This window comes from Siniperca chuatsi, linkage group LG19 (assembly GCF_020085105.1).
Source record: "Siniperca chuatsi isolate FFG_IHB_CAS linkage group LG19, ASM2008510v1, whole genome shotgun sequence".
In the NCBI taxonomy this organism is placed as follows: domain Eukaryota; kingdom Metazoa; phylum Chordata; class Actinopteri; order Centrarchiformes; family Sinipercidae; genus Siniperca; species Siniperca chuatsi.
The window spans coordinates 12,889,380-12,906,741 of record NC_058060.1 but is presented as its reverse complement, the minus strand read 5'-3'; the positions used below and the strand labels follow the sequence as shown (position 1 = coordinate 12,906,741).

At 41.6% G+C, this 17,362-nt stretch overlaps 2 protein-coding genes across 3 annotated transcripts; both read left to right on the top strand.

The window, feature by feature from the left end:
• The first annotated feature begins 695 nt into the window (after positions 1-695).
• commd3 (COMM domain containing 3) lies at positions 696-5,356 on the top strand. Its single transcript, XM_044175601.1, has 8 exons — positions 696-922; positions 1,721-1,832; positions 3,003-3,066; positions 3,171-3,205; positions 4,011-4,071; positions 4,156-4,212; positions 4,320-4,373; positions 5,123-5,356. Exons 1-8 carry the CDS (start codon positions 784-786, stop codon positions 5,180-5,182), a joined length of 582 nt encoding a protein of 193 aa, XP_044031536.1. The 5' UTR covers positions 696-783; the 3' UTR covers positions 5,183-5,356.
• Positions 5,357-6,747: 1,391 nt separating this feature from the next.
• On the top strand, positions 6,748-16,983 carry bmi1a (bmi1 polycomb ring finger oncogene 1a). Of its 2 annotated transcripts, XM_044175599.1 has the most exons (11): positions 6,748-7,017; positions 10,759-10,893; positions 11,126-11,222; positions 11,807-11,862; positions 12,531-12,569; positions 12,662-12,709; positions 12,931-13,039; positions 14,013-14,052; positions 14,360-14,458; positions 14,664-14,744; positions 15,690-16,983. In XM_044175599.1, the coding sequence occupies exons 2-11, from the start codon at positions 10,782-10,784 to the stop codon at positions 16,047-16,049; spliced, it is 1,041 nt and encodes a 346-aa protein (XP_044031534.1). In that variant the 5' UTR covers positions 6,748-7,017; positions 10,759-10,781; the 3' UTR covers positions 16,050-16,983. The 2 variants fall into 2 exon arrangements, with proteins under 2 accessions (XP_044031534.1, XP_044031535.1); XM_044175600.1 differs by lacking the exon at positions 12,531-12,569.
• Positions 16,984-17,362: the final 379 nt, after the last annotated feature.

Here is a 17,362-nt window from a genome sequence, read left to right as displayed (position 1 = left end):
AAATAATGTCAACATGATGACTGAGTTCAACTGTAACAGGTTTCAATAGGCACTGTGGTAGCCTATAACCATTAGCAAAACTGTACAGACAATGCTTTTGTAATTAAACTGTAAAAAGGCTGGTGTTGCTTACAAAACATAATTCTGTCTCAATTAATAATCCCTTGTAACAGTCTCACTTAATCCTCATCTCCTGATTGGCTGTTTCCTGGTTCCAGCTCTTCAGTGTGCTTAATGAAAGAGTTTACATTCAGTGTATCCAGGTATTGACAATGCACCAAATATTATTAGCTTTTTTTATAGGATAAAACTGGCTACGGGCAGCTCTGTGTGTGAATATACTTGTGTCGGTAAAAGCTGTCAATCTGCGAAGAATGTTTGTTTCAGTTTACCTAAATATGCAGATATATAAAAAATATCTCCACTGTACTCTAATTTTTTTGTGAAAGTTCCTAATATCCTAAATCTCAACATGAATGCCCTTTCTGTAGGCTATAGGTTGTTGTTCAAACTCCAGTGCACAGGTTTGTCTTTAGCCTCTTTGGTGCAAAGTGCACTCGGAACAGAGCAACAAGGGAACAATCGCAATAAGAAAACCACCACAAGCGAGCAATCCCCCCCAAAATCATGCTCCCCAAACATCTAGCCCTCCCTCCTGGGATTTCTCGACATTAGCCAGCCCCAGCTCTGGGTGCAATCGCCTCAGCTCAGCCCTCTGCTGCTTCACACGCTGCATCAGCTGATCCGTCACGTGGTCTGGCGTCGTGGGTCACCCTTTGCAAAATGGAGTTGTCTGAGTCTGTTCAGAGAGGGCTACAGTCTCTCGCCAACCAGTCCGCCTTCGACCAGAGCAGCTTCCAGGTGCTGGCGGACGTGTCTTTCCGGAGTCTGCTCTCCTCTCAAGCCGACCCCGGAGTCCTCGGTGAGCCGCTGCCTCTTCCCGTCGCCGCTTTGTCCCCGCCACTGCTTCCGGTTTCTCTCCGTGTGGATGTGTAGAGGAGCTGCCTCGGTGTTTGCGGGTTAATGCGGCTCTGCAGCGTGCTGCGAGTTGCTCTAAACCGGTGCCCCCGTGTTTATATTAGGCTAAGATCTGTAATGAGCCGACAGCCGCCCATCAGCTGGGCTACAGCGACCGTAGCCTTCTCTGCTGCCTGCTTTACATTCAGCAGCAGTCACACAACCATCCTCGGGATGCCCTTTGTCATTTAAACTGGCACCAAGTCTATTCAGCATATACTATGTTAGACTATTTCAATCACCATTAGTCAAAACTGATCATGGATACACATCCGATCGTTCGCTTTAATCGCTCTTAGCAGATCTGAAACCAGCAGTGCTCTGTGTTGTGATCGGCTTCGGATTTAAGCAGTAAATATAAATGATGCACAATGACAGCAGCTACCTCATAGCTCGCAGCTCCTACCCTCGACGCTTGTTTTCACAAACCATGTGTTGTCCAACTAATGGCAGAATTATTTAGAAAGTGAAATGTCCAGCATGCAATCAAACAAAGGACCCCTGGCTGATGCAGCTGAGGGGCCCATTCGCATGCAAATCATCATTGATTCCCATTCTGCACGTCAATCTGGAGAGCACGAGTATGGATCGCAAATCTACGTCATTTAAACCAATCAAACGCGTCCACTCTGTCCAAAGAGAATAAAGGCAGCGTGTCCTCACTGCAGAGTGGCATCCTCACGCCGTGTTTTTGTGGTTGCAGATCAGCCCGAGCTGAAGCAGATCGACCAGATCTTGCTCAAACAGAGTCACACTGCAGCGACCACCTTCATACTGGAGGCGGTCAAACAAAACGCAGACAAGTCGACGATAAGGTAGGCGACATCTGACAGAAGGCGGCTTCCTGTGACAGGCATGCTGCTGTACTAACCTCTACACGGGCTCGTGGTGAATTTCTAAAAATAGTTGCCTGTTTGGCGATGAAAATTGTGCTCAAATCACACAGCGTGACAGGAAATATGTTCATGTTGTTTGCACGCTTCTGACCTGTAATAAACATGTGAGGACAGTATAATGTGACCTGCTGATCGCATCTCCCAGAGACCATGGACCTGTCCAAGACTGCAGCAGTAAATGTAGTAGTAATGAAATACTGTTTCCTGTAAAACTAGAAGAAACTTTAAAACAGCAAAATGATGTACCATTGCCTGCATTTAAAATGTGATTCACAGGAGGCCATAGTGTTGTTATTGAAATGAGTTAATTAGCCATGCTGCTGTTGTGTGATGGATGTGTGTCCCGGATGTGTATGGGATGTCCTGCTCCTGTAGGCTACCAACAGCAATGTTCCCACATAAACAATGAATTAACATTATTAAGCAACTTTTGAAATAGCCAGTGAAGCCTTACTGTCTGCAAGCTTTATGGAACAGCAAATGGGTGCAAATCAATTAAAATACTGGGTAGTGTAGTTACATTTGGCATATTGGTCTGAATGGATCCATGGTAGCTTATTATTAAAATACAGTTTCTCACAATTGTCCTTCGGCATTGCCTTTTCTTTGGGTGTTTATAATTAGAGAAGCGAAGGTGTTATTCTGAACATTATCACAACTGGGTGTTCAGGACAGATAAACAGTCAAGGGCTGTAGGTGTACATGTGTGATCATCCAACAAACAAGCACACCAATATACAGCTAAAGAATCCTTTAGACTTTTTCCTCTTTAAAAAAAAACCCTGCCTTTAGGCTGTCTTGCATTTATTCACATTCTAAAACTGCATTTGAAATGGGATTACAAACCCTAAGTTCACTTGCACAATGTAGACATCAACAATCAACCTACATGAGACTCAAGTAAGACTCACTGATTTATTTGATCCCCTCTTTTTTTTTTTGGAAAAGTGGGGGAAATGCATAGGTCACATTTAAAATACCCAACATGTCCAAAAATATGAAACACTGACTGTTTTTAAAAAGACAGTGTAACATAATTGCAGTTTTGTGAAATTAGCTGCTAATGAAAGTGCTGTTTTGTTCTTACAGCTCCTGCCTTGAAGAACTCACATTCAGTGCAGAGAGAATAGAAATATTCTATAGCACATATCAGGTGACTCTGTAGCATTTATTAAATCTGTGTTGTTGTTTTTTCATGCAGTCTTGTAACTGTGGCTGACTCCCCCATAACTCATCGGTGCATGTTTTGTTTTACAGAAACATAAAAAAGAACTGAGACGTCTGTTAGCAAGGTAAGCCTGTGGAGGTGATGCTGTTGTTATTTTATAGGTGAAAAGTTTTACCCAGGCTGATCATGTCCCCAAGATCAAGCTGGGACATCAGTTAGATATATATATATATATATATATATATATATATATATATATATATATTTTTTTGTTTTAAAGCTGTAAGTTTAACATTGCAGAATTATAACTGAACGATTTTGCTCGTTAATGGCTCACTGATGACTACAAACTGAAGGTCTTTCCCATTTTTATGGGAGGGAGGGGGTCCAACATAGTTTTGACACAATCTCAAAGAATTGGATTGGCTTTACTGAAATCGAGGGGAGAGCAAACACGCTGTTGCCTCAGCCCAGTGAGGAACAGAGAGGGTGTTCTTCGTGTTAGGACGAAAAGGTCAAGGAGTGTGATTAACTGCAATGTAAATGCTGCTTTATGACGCGCCATAAACAAACGCTCTTTGTGAAAGAGCCACATTGTTTGCAAACTGATTCAGAACAGTTGCAAACAAGTTGTCATTTCAAATAAAACACGGACATTCTTTTAATCGTACACAAAAAAACATGATACACAGGACTTTGGGAGATTAAATAGCCTCATATGGCACATTTAATGATTACTGAAAGGCTTTAGAGAATCGGTTTAAAATGCTCACATGACATACAGCTATGACTTTGATCCTGATCAACGACGGCATCGTTAAATTACTGTTGGTGTATAAAAGTAACCCTTCCTGAGTCGCTGCTTATTTTCTGTGTAATCTCTGATCAAGACTACAGATGCAAGTGTCTTTTCTGTCCTCCTCTTCTAGCATGGGAAGGTGTCCCCCTCATATTAACGACGTGTCATGGCGTCTACAATACCACATGAAGGTACATAAGACAAGTTGTGGAGCACCCTTTGTCTTTGTGTTGCACAATTTCTTACTTCAGACTAAAATGTTGTTCCCTCCGCAGAACGGACAGGTCGATAAGGTCAACGAGCCTTTCTACTCGATTTCCTTGAACGCTGAGGTAAGGCTCATCCACATTTTGATGCCTCCACTGTCATGCATTTTCCTGGATGTGTGTTGTGTGTTTCTGTGGGTAAAGCAATGATGGTGTCTGTTCCTTTTTGTTAGAATGACGGCTCCTCGGAAGATATCAACTTCACCTGCACGGTGGAGCAGCTTCAGGTAGAGAAAATGATTTTGTTCCGAGTTGTAGACCACTGCTGCTTTTTAATCTGCGTCAACTTGCTCTTCATCTGTCATTTGTATTGCAGGGACAGACCGTCTTGCTGTTGCACCATAACGAGCTATTACGCACCACATTCAGCCTCCCTATCAAAAAACAAAAATGAAAGAGGTCGACTCGTGTAGAGTACTTTCCCTCTTCAAACAGGGGAACCTCCAAAGAAAATCCACGTGTTAAATTGCACCATTATATCCGCGCGTTCGACGTAATAAATGAAATAGCTTCCAAGGGATATTCATTGCTGCAGCCAAACCTTAAATATAAAATGAATAAAAGCCACAGAAGCCGATAGATTGTATTAATGATGATGCATTAAGTTGACCTTGGATAAAAAGAAACATTATATGGATTATGTATCATCACTGAAGCCTTTATAAGATAAAGTTTCAGTGTGACCTGGCTGTTTGATGCATTCTCTTGTATTTAAATCGTGTGGGCTGCAATCAGATTGCAAACTATTTGCATCGTGAATCCGAAATTTGCATATATTGTCTAATGTAATTCAGTGTGGAGTCCGACTGAATCATAAATGTGGCAACTATGATCTGAACGTAATTTTGTTTAATTCTTATTTATACTGAGTCAAATTCATAGCGTAAATGTTATTTCTTCAGTTTATTATTATTATTTTTTAGGTCATCTCCGTTTTTATACCTATTGAAAATGATCAATGGTTGCTTGCTTTCAGGATTTGGTGGGAAAGCTCAAAGACGCTGCCAAGAGTGTGGAGAAAGCCAGTCAGATGTGATGCCGGTGTCCAGTTTCCTCTGCAACACAAAGCACTGAACTTCAGAAGTTTCCAGCGGCATTGCTCATCTCTTGATAGCTTCTTTTTGTGCCTGACATTGACATGACATGCATATGCATATGAGACAATTATCATTCCAACTTGTGTTTCAATAAAACAGAAAAATAAAATCCACCTTGTGCTTTGACTAATTTCAGGGCTAGATATGCTCACACTGATCCAGATATGTTACTTGTCTTTGTAAGGAATTCCCATTTGGTGAGGATAATATATTTAGTAAATACACTTGATGTCTTTGTCATAGTGCAGGTTTTGTGTAAGAGAGATGTGAAACAAGCTTGAATATGGAGCCAGTGAAGTAACTGGTAGGCATGTGTTTTGTCAGCCCTTACCAGCCTGAATAGGATTTTTGCCATAGTTGCATGGCAGCAGTGTATTTTGTTTCCTGCAGTATTTGTTGCAACAAGAGGCTCAGCCCAGCTTTTTCTGGAGGACTCGGACTGATGGGAGCTATTTATAAAAGACAACTTTTTCGGACTAAATTGCTCTGTAAGAATTTTGGTCCCCTTTTAGATTTTTTTTTTTTTGTGACGCTTTCTGCATCCACCTCAGCTGAAAGTTCAAAGCTCCTCAGCTGAAGCACCACAGCGGCTCAGATTCCATAAACATCCGAGATGCCTTCATTTTCTGCGGCGGCATTTTCTAAGGCTCCAATTCATCAAGTGGAAGTTGCAGCGCATTTCTTTAAAAAAAACAAAACAAAAAAAAACACAAACAATTTTATGCAGATGTCAGGACAGCCTGTGACAAAGGTTTCACACCAGAGCCATTTGTCACATGGACGTATTTTAACCAAGTGCGTGGGTCGTTTAAAGCAACGCAGAGCAGAGATCAATAAGGTCGCTGGCTGGTGCTCCGATACACTGCACGTTCTAGTGAGTGCTATGAGACATTTTGACGGTCAAAACGACACGAACGTGTGTGAGTGCGTGTGCTGCAGTTATTTTTAACATCAGAGAGACGAGGGCAAACCATCAGTAGCCTACTTTCTAGACGCCTCTAATCAAAGTGTCTTTTCAGCGAAAGCAGGATACACATTAGTGCATGGATTGTGCCTTTTCGTGGTGAAAAGTGTATCAAACTGTATAAATATGTATTAGCTTATGGGTTATTTTAAATCATGCGTCGTACATCAGAAAGAACAGGAGAGAGCGACAGCAATTTTCTCTGCACCCTTAAGCAGCTGCCGGGTGTTAATTCAGCTAAGTAAAGCACACACTCCTCAGTTTATGAGATTCGGTGGTTAAAAGGCTATTAGAACGCACATGTGTGTGTTTTGTGTGTTATTTTATATCATGCGTAGTAGATTAGGAGAAACAACATACACCGACAGTTATTCCTAGGCACCCTTAAGCAACGAGACCACGTGACCAAAGCGGGGCGGTCGAACTACAAGCCATTTTGGGGACGGTGTCAGTTTCCACGGAGCACACACACACACACACACTGCTGCATTTTACTGGGGGTGAAGCGGATATTTTGGAGGCAAAGTTATCGGTGCTGAAGTGGGAACCTTCCCGAGCCGAAGCCGGACGACTGGGCTCTCTTGAAGCCGCGGATCGGATACGCACACAGCGCGCAAGCGGCGAGGAAAAGAGGAGTTTCATTCGCACATCTGAAATGCGCTCCGGTCCGCCGTGCGCTCTCAGCCACTGACAGCGTCTGCAGCCTGCTTCAAGATGGCGGCTCGGCTCCTATTCATTTTCTGCTGATCGCCTCCCAACTTTCATTGTCTATTCGCCTCAAGACCCACCGATTCCCAGCCGAGCCTCCAGGTATGTATTATTCGATATCGTCTCTAACTAACGGGGGCAGAAGGCGAGGTTTGGCGTTGGTGCTTTTGTGTTTTTCTACGTACCGATCCAGCGGTGGATGTGGAGCTTTCAACGGTGGCTGCAGCGATCACCGACGTGGAGCTCCGTGTGTGTCTGCGCACCACTTTTTTTTGTAAAAGATGTTCCCCGCTCGTGCACAAACGCGAATTAAGATCCTCACACACCCAGTGTTGCATTGTCTAGCATTCAGTAATATGTCCGTATAAGTTGATCATGGTTGGGGTTTGCCTTGCGTCGTTTAGATTTATGTAAAGTGGGAGATCTCAGGCGAACCAGGCTGTGTTGGCTGAGATGTTAACAGCAGCAAGTGCTCCAAACGGTCCTTCTGTGCCCATATTTCCATACAGCGTCTTTATTTTATAGAGTTGGGATGTTTGGGGTGTTGTGAACTGGGTGTGCTGTTGGTTTTGGGTGTATATGACCAAATGTTGGATTTATTAACTTAACTTGGATTGCTCCCATCAACGTGACGAGGAGGCAAACCATTTCAATTGTGCATAAATGTTTCATGACGGCTGCTCGGTAAACACTGGATCATCGTTAAGCACGCACTGTGGCTGTTTATCTCTTGGTGTGTGATTATCTTAATTAAGAAGGGTGGTTGGGTTTTTGAGAAATTAAAAAAAAAAATGTGGGCGACACGTCGGCCAGGATACAAAAGGCTGGTTGTGTCTCGCAGGCAGCCAAAGCATCGGTAATTTCACTGTATTTCACGTGGGCTGTGGCCAGCAGTTTGTTTGTTGACATTTAAGCTCAATATGGATTTCCCTATTTTCACCGTATACGGCTAAATGCTGGCGCACTGTGTGACTCTGAGTCTGGCGATACTGAACAGACAGACACGAGCCAGGGCTTCTGCCTCTTGGGGGGATAAAAAAAATTATCATTTTACTCATGAATGCTGTTGGGGACCCCGTGTGTGCTTAATGGGTTCAAATTAATATATTTCCCCCCCTCTCGGATTTGCAGGTTGACAGCCTCACGGATCTGTGGATAGATGCGATAAAGACTGGGTGATGAGACACAATTTAACAGACAAAATGAAAGTCCTTCTTGCTTGTATTGACTTTAATAAGTTTCACTCATGTGGTCAATTAGGAATCCCCAGTTATTTATTTCAAGATATTCTGAATTGACTGACAGCGGTTAATATGAGGGCTTGGTTTTTACCATTGCCGATTTTAATTGGGTTATTTCCAGCTGCTGTTGATTTGCGTGTATGGGGGACCATTTCAAGAGGAACTGGTCTTGTTTGGGAATAAATGAGGGTGGCGACATTTGGGTCACTGCAAGAACCGAGGGGGAAATCTCTTCATTTGTTGTTGCTTTATTGAGAGAAGTAAAGATTCAGTAGCTGTTTTAAATTAACTGATGATGTGTTTTCAACGCCGCCTCCATAATTAAACCTGGCTGTCCATATGAAAATAAGATGTTTAGGCTACATCTGCTGTGTAGACTACAAGGTTTCTGTAGGCCTATAGCTGAATCCTTAATGGGAATCTTGAACTGACTTGATTTAGTCTATACTGTAGCGTTTGTTGGTTGGTGCTGCAGCCATTTAGCAGCATCCGTTCCCACTATGAAGGGACTTAGGTGCGTTTGGATTTCTGGAGTGACTGACTTGAAGTCTTATGAAGTGAGCATGCAGCTCCCACAGGACAGAGGGAGAGCAGTTGTCCAAACACAAGTCAATCGATTAATGGCGCAACAGGCTCCTTGCTTAGCCTATATGTAGACCTTATCCATCATTATCCATGTGTGAGGCATCCTTTGAACGGAGTCGCTGTCCAGACTTGCCTGCAGTGGGCCGTTCAGAGGCGGCCAGGAGAGGTCGGTTGGAGCATTGAAACCGGCCGGGACCCGGGCATGGTGCCGACTGCGGCTCCGTAAAGTAACAGTGTTGGTTCAGGGCTGGACAGGCTGGCTGTCTCCCCGTGTTTAAAGAGGGTCCAGTCTATAGCTACATTTAGACTTTTAATGAGTGTTTTTGTTTCTTCATATGACAGCAAAGGGCGCCCTGATAGTCATCATAGCTCAGCTTTTATTAATGCGCACCGACAAAAGATGCATTTGCCTCGTGGCTCATAGGCCTAAATATGAAATAAAATGGAAAACCGATGGTACTTTGGCATTAGAGGACTTATTCACCGTTTGTGTGTAGGCTATGTGGTTTGTCAGACCCGGGTTTGTAAAGTTAAATGCCAATTGGCACAAAGTAGGCAAGGCTGACGTTTAATAAAGGGTTTGTTACTTTAGCTGATAATGGCGCACAATAAACAGCCTGAGTACGACCCAGTGTGCGCTTCAACTTCAGCGCAGTCGCTGCTGCCTGGCCATGTTGGTGCTGCACGGTGCTGATGATCGCGCGCACGCCATGAAAAACACGGCGCAAAGCGAACCACAATAAAGCTGAGCTTATTCTCCGAGTGGGACACACACAGCCCGCTCCTCCCTGTGGTCCATAAAGATTTGGGAAGCTCGTGTAAACGCGTCGGATACTAGTTTTATTCGCCCCCTTTCGAAGGAAACCCCGCAGCCCGTTGAACCGATACGGGCTTTTTTTTTTTTTCTCCCTCTACAAAATGGCAGCCGTGCTGTCTGCAGCCTGGCAGTCCAGCGGCTGTCTGTGTGCGCGGAGGGACGGGGAGCCTCCGGTCCCTCCTTGTTCCCGCTGTGCACACCGGCAGCTCGCCGTGCTGTTGTTTTGGTTAGAGATCCTGCCTTGTTCTGGTGACTGGCGAGCAGCCATGTGGGCTAAAAAGCAAAAGGAGTTGCCATAGAAACGCTCAGGTTTCCCCATAGCCTGTGTGGCACACCTGACGCAGTGAATGGGTGTCTCCTATCATCCCCCTTTCACCCACACTCACCACGGAGCGCCACAGACCCAGCACCTAATATTAGTTTCCACCAACATTTCTCATTTGGGGATAAACATGTGGTTATAAAGAGGAGCGGCCACAAACTAAATATATCCGTTTTTTATTGAGAGATACATTATGAGACGCAGATGCCCAATTTATTGGACGGGTAGCCGACATCAGTGTATGAATGTTTTGTTTTATAATCGTTAGGCTATAGATTTCGCTCAGTTCTCTCTCGACATTTGCTTTCTAATTTAAAACTAGTTCAGTCCATTTAAGCAAAGTTTGCAAATGTCGCATTTAACACCAGATTATCCCGCCCTTCCGATTTTGCAGAATATGTGCAAATCCGGATTTATGAAACCCGGAATTGTCTGTGCCATCGTGGCTTAATTTTTTTTATTTTTTATTTTTTGGAGCCGAGAAACCTTTTCTGATTAAAGCTCGCGTGTGTTTGGACCTGCGCTGTTCCTCTGATGCTGCCATGTGTTAAACGATGTTGATTTAAGATGAAGCTAAGCAGAGGAGCGCGGAGCTCCATCGATCCCTCAGTGGAAGTGATTGATTTATGATTATTCACTGCGCCTCGGTCAGGTGACTCTGTGGCGCTGCTGCCTATCAATCTGCCACCGAGCTCCTTCCCCTTTGGTTATTATGGGATTAGCATAAAAGATGATGTTGCTTTAACGCAGTCAAACAAACAGCCGCCTCCCCCCCACCCCCCCAAATGGTCTGACCTGCGTTGTAAAGGAAACCTGCAGCCCTCTGATGCCTCCTCGCCTGCCATGCATTGTTAAGACTTGTTGTTCTTTCCTTGCAGGATTGTTGCTCCTTTCTCTCAACATGCATCGGACGACCAGGATAAAGATTACTGAGCTCAACCCTCACCTCATGTGCGTCCTGTGCGGAGGATATTTCATAGACGCAACGACCATCATCGAATGTCTTCACTCATGTGAGCAAAAAGCAATGGCTCTTCTTTCCTTGTAGGGGGGGAAATGTTAACACGAGAAGTGAGAATATGTTGCAGCAGGTTGTAGCCTACATATTACGTATTTCCCTGCACATACACTTGCAAAGGAGATCTCTCCTTAAACCAGGTTCAGCTTTACCAGTTCAGATTCAGGATATCCTTTCAGATGACATCTGTTATTAACAGTTTGTTTTTTTTTCCTACATCTATGCAGTTTGCAAGATGTGCATTGTGCGCTACCTGGAAACCAGCAAATACTGTCCCATCTGTGATGTACAAGTGCATAAAACCAAGCCTCTGCTCAACATAAGGTGAGAACTGTGGTTATAGAATTTCCTACCATATTCTGCATCTTAATATAATAAAATGTAGATTTTATTTCTTTTTTAGGCAAAAGGACGCCTTAGTTTGGAGTAAACAATCTTTTGTGCCTCATCATGGGTTGAATTGATGCACCTCAGTATGCTTTTTATATTCTTTCTAATTTATAAAGATTTAGTTTTCATTTATTGCTAATGTTATGCTGCTACAACAATAGTTTGAACAGTATTTGTTTCCTGTTCCTTGCCCTTTGTTTCCCCACTGAGCAGCTGGATCAGCCAGTAATTTGTTAATAAGGAACACTTACGTAATATGTGACATTTTCCACAGCCTTGAAAACCAGTTATGAATGTCTTATGTACTGTATACAGGCTGTGTATGTGCTATAATGCAAGAATAGACTATTTAGGAATGTATATGTATGTATAAGTGTAAACAGACTTCATCTGTCTTCTTCTCCATAAGCTTAATTGAATAGGAATAATTCAACCAGTTGTTTTTCTAGTTTTAACTGCAAATGTTGAGAATTCCAGTATCTCTGTGACTTGACTGACGTTTCTCTTCCTCTCTCAAGGTCTGACAAAACTCTACAGGACATTGTGTACAAGCTGGTCCCCGGCCTCTTCAAAAGTAAGACAGTAGAACCATTTCTGTATCCAACGTGTGTTTGCTTTCATTCTGACTCTGCAATCGCACACGTTCTCTGTAGCTTTCTTCCTATTGGTTGTTTTATCCATAGTCAGCCAGCAGTATTGTGACACCACAACAAATGTGTTACCGCTTCTGCAAATGAAAAGTAAAGAAATAAGAATATTTACAATTCTCGTCAATTCACCACCCAGAAAAAGTAACAAATCTTTATATATAAACATGTTTAGATTTTCAGTGTTTTTCAGTATAGTGTTTGTTCATATTCTGTTATAAATGCGGTGCTGTGGTTGTTGAGCTGATCATATCTGCTGTTTTCGTCATCACATTTGGTTGTTTGTTACTTTGTAAAGTGCTGCTCGTGTCTTGTTTTTACCATACATGATGATCAAAGCTCTCAGACTAAAGTCAGGCAAGACTCCACTTGTTTCATTGCCAAGTCTCATATATTATAATGTATACACTCCTATGAGGCAGAATGTTATGATAAAATGGAGGCATGTTAGCTTTTGAGGCAGAGGCTATTTTAGCTGTATTGAAATAATCCATAGTGTAATGTTATCAAATGTATCGAAAGGAACCATGAAGTGTCACATCCCTGCCACTATTCTGATGTCCTTTATCCTGTTGTGTTCAACACACGTGTTCAGATTTATTGCTGGAAATCACAGAGGAAAAACAGAGCCCTGGTACGATCATTGTTTTGAGAACTAGATTTGTATTTCTGTGACAACTGAAAGTGAGCAGACTTGTAATTGCTTGTCTTCCTGAATGTCCTCAGATGAAATGAAGAGGAGGAGAGACTTTTACGCGGAGCACCCCGTAGATGGTGAGTTAGAAAGCTTGTGTTTTTGAATATGTTATTTAATTTCCCTTTAGTCACCACAGTGCGGAGAAACACATTTCCTCAAGTTTTGGATGAAACAAAAGACTTGATTTACACTCTGTAGGCAATTCAATGTTCCAAATTATATTTTTGATCCATCCTTTTTTTAAACTTGATTTTCTGGGTATTTATCGATGTGTGTGTGTGGTTTTTTTTCTCTATAGCGTCGAATGGATCAAATGAGGATCGTGGCGAGGTGGCAGACGAGGACAAGAGAATTATTACAGATGATGAGATTATCAGCCTCTCTATTGAGTTCTTTGATCAGACCAGGTAGGCTTTGTTTGTTTGGTTTTGTTCCAGTAATATTGTTGTAGCATTATTATTAATGCTACAGTTTTTATGTAGAAGTGGTTGTTCTTGACAGAGTAGCAATCTTAGTATTTAATTCAGTTACCGTGGCAAGAAATGTGAGTGTAATGTCATAAAATGCTTAAGAAAACGTTTAAGCATGCATATTAGGTAACGTCATGTATTCCATCAGATTTTCTTTAGATATGAAAGACTTATTGTCTCTGATAAGATACTGCATTATAATTCATCAGATCCAAACTAAGTCTGCACCCATCAATGACTCTGCTGTCCGCATCAGAGAGAACAAGGTCCTTTTATCCTTCAAGTTTAGTTTTTCTGCTGTCCAGCATAATACATATCCAGCCACGTCCCCTCTTAAAATCACTGATATCCTGCTAAGTTTGGTTCCGAACACACATTTTCTTCAGGTTAAGAAATTGGCTTTTTTCCAATAATCGTTTTTGGATATCATTCATTGGCTCCTTTTTTTTAAAAGAAGCGACTAAGGAATATTTAACATATTGTCCCCCACTGTTTCAGCCTTGAAATGAAATTATTTTAAGAGATTTGTTTATTTTATTTCATTTTATGTTTTGCAATTTAGCAGCTTGTGTGCTGTGCCAGCCTTACTGGTTTCCTTTCAATACTATATAAACATTTTAAGGGCTGTTGACGTGAGTAATAAGTTACAAGTACTGTGTGTGTGTGTGTGTGTGTGTGTATGTGAAATTCAAGAAAAAAAAACCTAACATCTGTGGGAGGAAAAGATTAAAGCAATAAAGTGTACTTTTCATTTTTCACTTTTCATTCAAATGGCTGTGGATGTCCACAAAATATCTATTTTTGGATTTTTAAATATGTTTGTTATTGCTAATAATCAGATTTTGTTGTGAGTATGTATGGTGTTGGCACATGGAAAACATAAATAACACAGAGCTTTCTTATTCTGCAGACTGGGAGGTGGAGTGGAGGACAAGCCATCTAAAGATCAGGTATCGGCCACATTCTCTTTGCCAGCATTATGTCTCTTGTTAACATCCTTTGGAACAAAATAAGAGTGATTCATACTGCAGACTCCTTTTTAAGGAAGCAACTAATGAATATTTAATTTGCCGCCTCTGTAGCCAAACCTACTGTCTCTTGGGAAGCTCTACATTGTTTTTGCAAAGCAAATTCTTTTCCTGCTTTTAAGGTGGACCAGTGTGTAATCATTTAGATGCTTAGCCACTCTATATCAGTATACCTCTATGCAAATATATTGTCTTATGTATAATTTTAGAATGCTTATATATTCTACAGGTGGCTAACAAGAGGTATCTGCAGTGTCCAGCAGCCATGACAGTCATGCATCTGAGGAAGTTTCTGCGCAGCAAAATGGACATCCCAAGTACCTACCAGGTCTTCATTGATTTACTGATTATTTATTTATTTATTTATTTCATTTTTGACAAATAGAAACTGGACATTTAAACTACTTGAATATAAACTGTACTGGACCACTGATATCATGATTCTTATGTCAAAATCGTACTTAAATGCAGATATATTTACTGTTTGAATCTATTAAAATTAAAATGTACTCTTATTTTTTTTCTCTCTCTAGGTTGAAGTCATGTATGAAGACGAACCTCTGAAAGATTACTACACGTTAATGGATATAGCATATATCTACACTTGGAGAAGAGTAAGAGGTCCTTTTGGACAAAATAGACTTGATTTCAGTTGGTTTATCCTTATTTAGGCCTACGTTGTGTAACTAACAGTTGTAAATCATAAATGTTCTTATTTTGCTTGTTGCTTGTTTATGTATAAAATATATACAAGTATTGATAATTTTAAGTAATCTACACTGTCAAATAAACTGGACTATTATCATATCCTAGTCAGCTGGAATACATACATTTAAACATACATTTTTTTTTAAATGCAGTGTTTAATTACAGCAAAATAATGACTAGGTGAGCAATGTTGATCTTGAAATGAGTGTATTTAGATTGTATTTGACTAATTAATAAATTTAAGATCATTCATTTTGATTTTAGGTTACAAGTTATAAGGTTTGTTAAATATGGGTTTCCACCCCTTTGTAACTGGTGCAGACACTACTGTGGTCAGTTTAAAAATATTTCTCATTATATTTTTAGTTTTTTAAACATAAAATACAGACTCACAGAAGGCTGTTGGATGGGGAAGAGTCTAGTCTAATTTTCCAAAAGTTTAATTTGGCTTATAGGCCCACATGGGGGGTTATTCCCTGAGGAATGGAAAAACACAGCTGACCTGAAAATGTATTTGATTCTTGTTGCTAAGAAAATGAGAAGTGCTTCATCTGTCCCTCCGAATATATATATATATATATTTTTTTTTTTTTTTTTTTTTTGACGTTTAAAAGTGTTTGGTTACATGCTATTTTCATTAGAATAATGACCACATTTTTATTTGGATGCAGGTGTTGGTGCAAAGAAACAAATAACATTTCCACTGCATTTTGTTGTATTTAGGCTGGTTCAAAACATATTTAAATACAGTGTGAAGAATATGTAGCCTACTCGTTTGATTTTTTAGGTTATTCATTTTATGCATTTGGTTATAATATTTGGTCATCTCTTTATGCAACCCTCCTCCACAGAACGGCCCTTTGCCGCTGAAGTACAGAGTCCGACCCAACTGTAAGAAGATGAAGGTGAGCCACGCGCAGGAGGAAGGCCAGAACAGCGCGAGCAGATCCGGTCCCGAGAGCGATTCTGCCAGCGACAAAGCCGGGAGTCCCGCCGGGGCTCCTTCGACGTCCTCGTCGCTGCCGAGCCCCGGCACGCCTGCGCAGTCCCCGCACCCGCAGCTCCCGCACGGCCCCGTTAACGTCAACGGGACGTCGGCCGCCGCCCCTCCGGCCCCCAGTCGGCCTTTCACTCAGTTCGGCAGCGGCGGCAGCGGCGGTAGCAAACCCCGGAAGGTTTCTCTGAACGGCTCGTCGACCTCCTCCGGATGACGCGGGGCTCGCGACCGAACTGGACCAGCCAACGACCCCCGCTCAGCTCATAGGCCTACTGTTTTCATGCCAACGTAGTTCCATTGTGTAGACAATGTTATCTCTCTTTCTCTCTCCATTTGTTGTTATAAATATTATGGCATCATATGTAAGTTTAAACGTAGTGGAACCAGAGACATTTCAAAATAAAAGGAACGAGGAAGTCGAGTGGCGTGGGAAATTTTTAATATGAAAGCAGATTTTGATGTTGACAAAAAAAAAAGTCGGAAAGGAGAAGGACAAGCATTTATCCCCTTTTTAAAGCTACATCTTTATTTTACAGAAGTGACTGAAGATAGACTTTTCTATTTTATTTTCCAATGAAACGTGTTTATCATGATTATTCCATGTGTGTTGGGATATTTTGAGTCAGTTTAAACATGCATGCTCATGATAACATTTTTTATTTTCTTTTATGGAAGAGGATTCTGCGTGTTTGCCCCACAAGTCTCATTTTTGGCGGGTTTAGTGTTTCAGGCATCGAGTTTGTTCCGAAAGGAAAATGAGTTTGTGTAGCGCTGCTGGCTTCACGGAGGGGGGAAAAAAAGCCTGAAAAATCAACTTTAAATTGCCTTTTTACTGGAAAAAAAAACAGTTTCTTGTAGCTGCAGTGGAATCGGATTGCTTATTTCTAACACGTTATAAGCAGTTTTAGAGATTCCACGTGTAAATAGAAACAAAATGCATATTTAATCAGCGATGATGTTATTCTCTTATTCCCCTTTGTTCTGAGGGAATGACTTGGGCTCCTGTTCAGCTCCATTACATGCTTAATGACAGATGTTTTGATGTCTCCTGTGTTTTCCGTATTTGTATCCCTCGATTGTATGGACAACTTATTGTATTGTTACTGTTGCACAGTATAAAACATCTAAATAAAAACATTTTACACTTATGGTAGAAGTCAGTTCGGTTTTCTTTTTGTGACGGGGGACCGGCAGTCCGGTGCTCTGCATTAACAAAACCAAAGAAAGGAATACTGCAAATGGACAGGCGGCGCAAAGCGTCAGATGTCTGTGTGAGTCAGCAGTGATGTAGATAACTCAGTTAAGGAGGAGATCTGGCCCGTGATCAAATCATGTTTCCGAGCACATCCAATTAAGATAGAAGCCTTTCGGCTTTGTTTTTTGTGTTGCTGATTTATCACATGAGTAATTGCATTTCACTGCACTGAAATGCAGCAGTTTTAATGGAAAATTAACTGAAGACTTTGTCTACGAGGCAATAAGGGGCATAATTACATTTTAGTGTCATTTTCATTCTCAAATGCGGGC

What these genes read in the sequence shown, in the direction of transcription:
- commd3 (XM_044175601.1), top strand. Translation starts at nt 784, where the DNA reads ATGGAGTTGTCTGAGTCTGTTCAGAGAGGGCTACAGTCTCTCGCCAAC. An exon ending in AGCCGACCCCGGAGTCCTCG is followed by an intron (nt 923 to 1,720) that starts GTGAGCCGCTGC and finishes TTGTGGTTGCAG; the next exon opens with ATCAGCCCGAGCTGAAGCAG. An exon ending in GTCTACAATACCACATGAAG is followed by an intron (nt 4,072 to 4,155) that starts GTACATAAGACA and finishes TTCCCTCCGCAG; the next exon opens with AACGGACAGGTCGATAAGGT.
- bmi1a (XM_044175599.1), top strand. Translation starts at nt 10,782, where the DNA reads ATGCATCGGACGACCAGGATAAAGATTACTGAGCTCAACCCTCACCTC. An exon ending in AAGCCTCTGCTCAACATAAG is followed by an intron (nt 11,223 to 11,806) that starts GTGAGAACTGTG and finishes TCCTCTCTCAAG; the next exon opens with GTCTGACAAAACTCTACAGG. An exon ending in CGCGGAGCACCCCGTAGATG is followed by an intron (nt 12,710 to 12,930) that starts GTGAGTTAGAAA and finishes TTTTCTCTATAG; the next exon opens with CGTCGAATGGATCAAATGAG.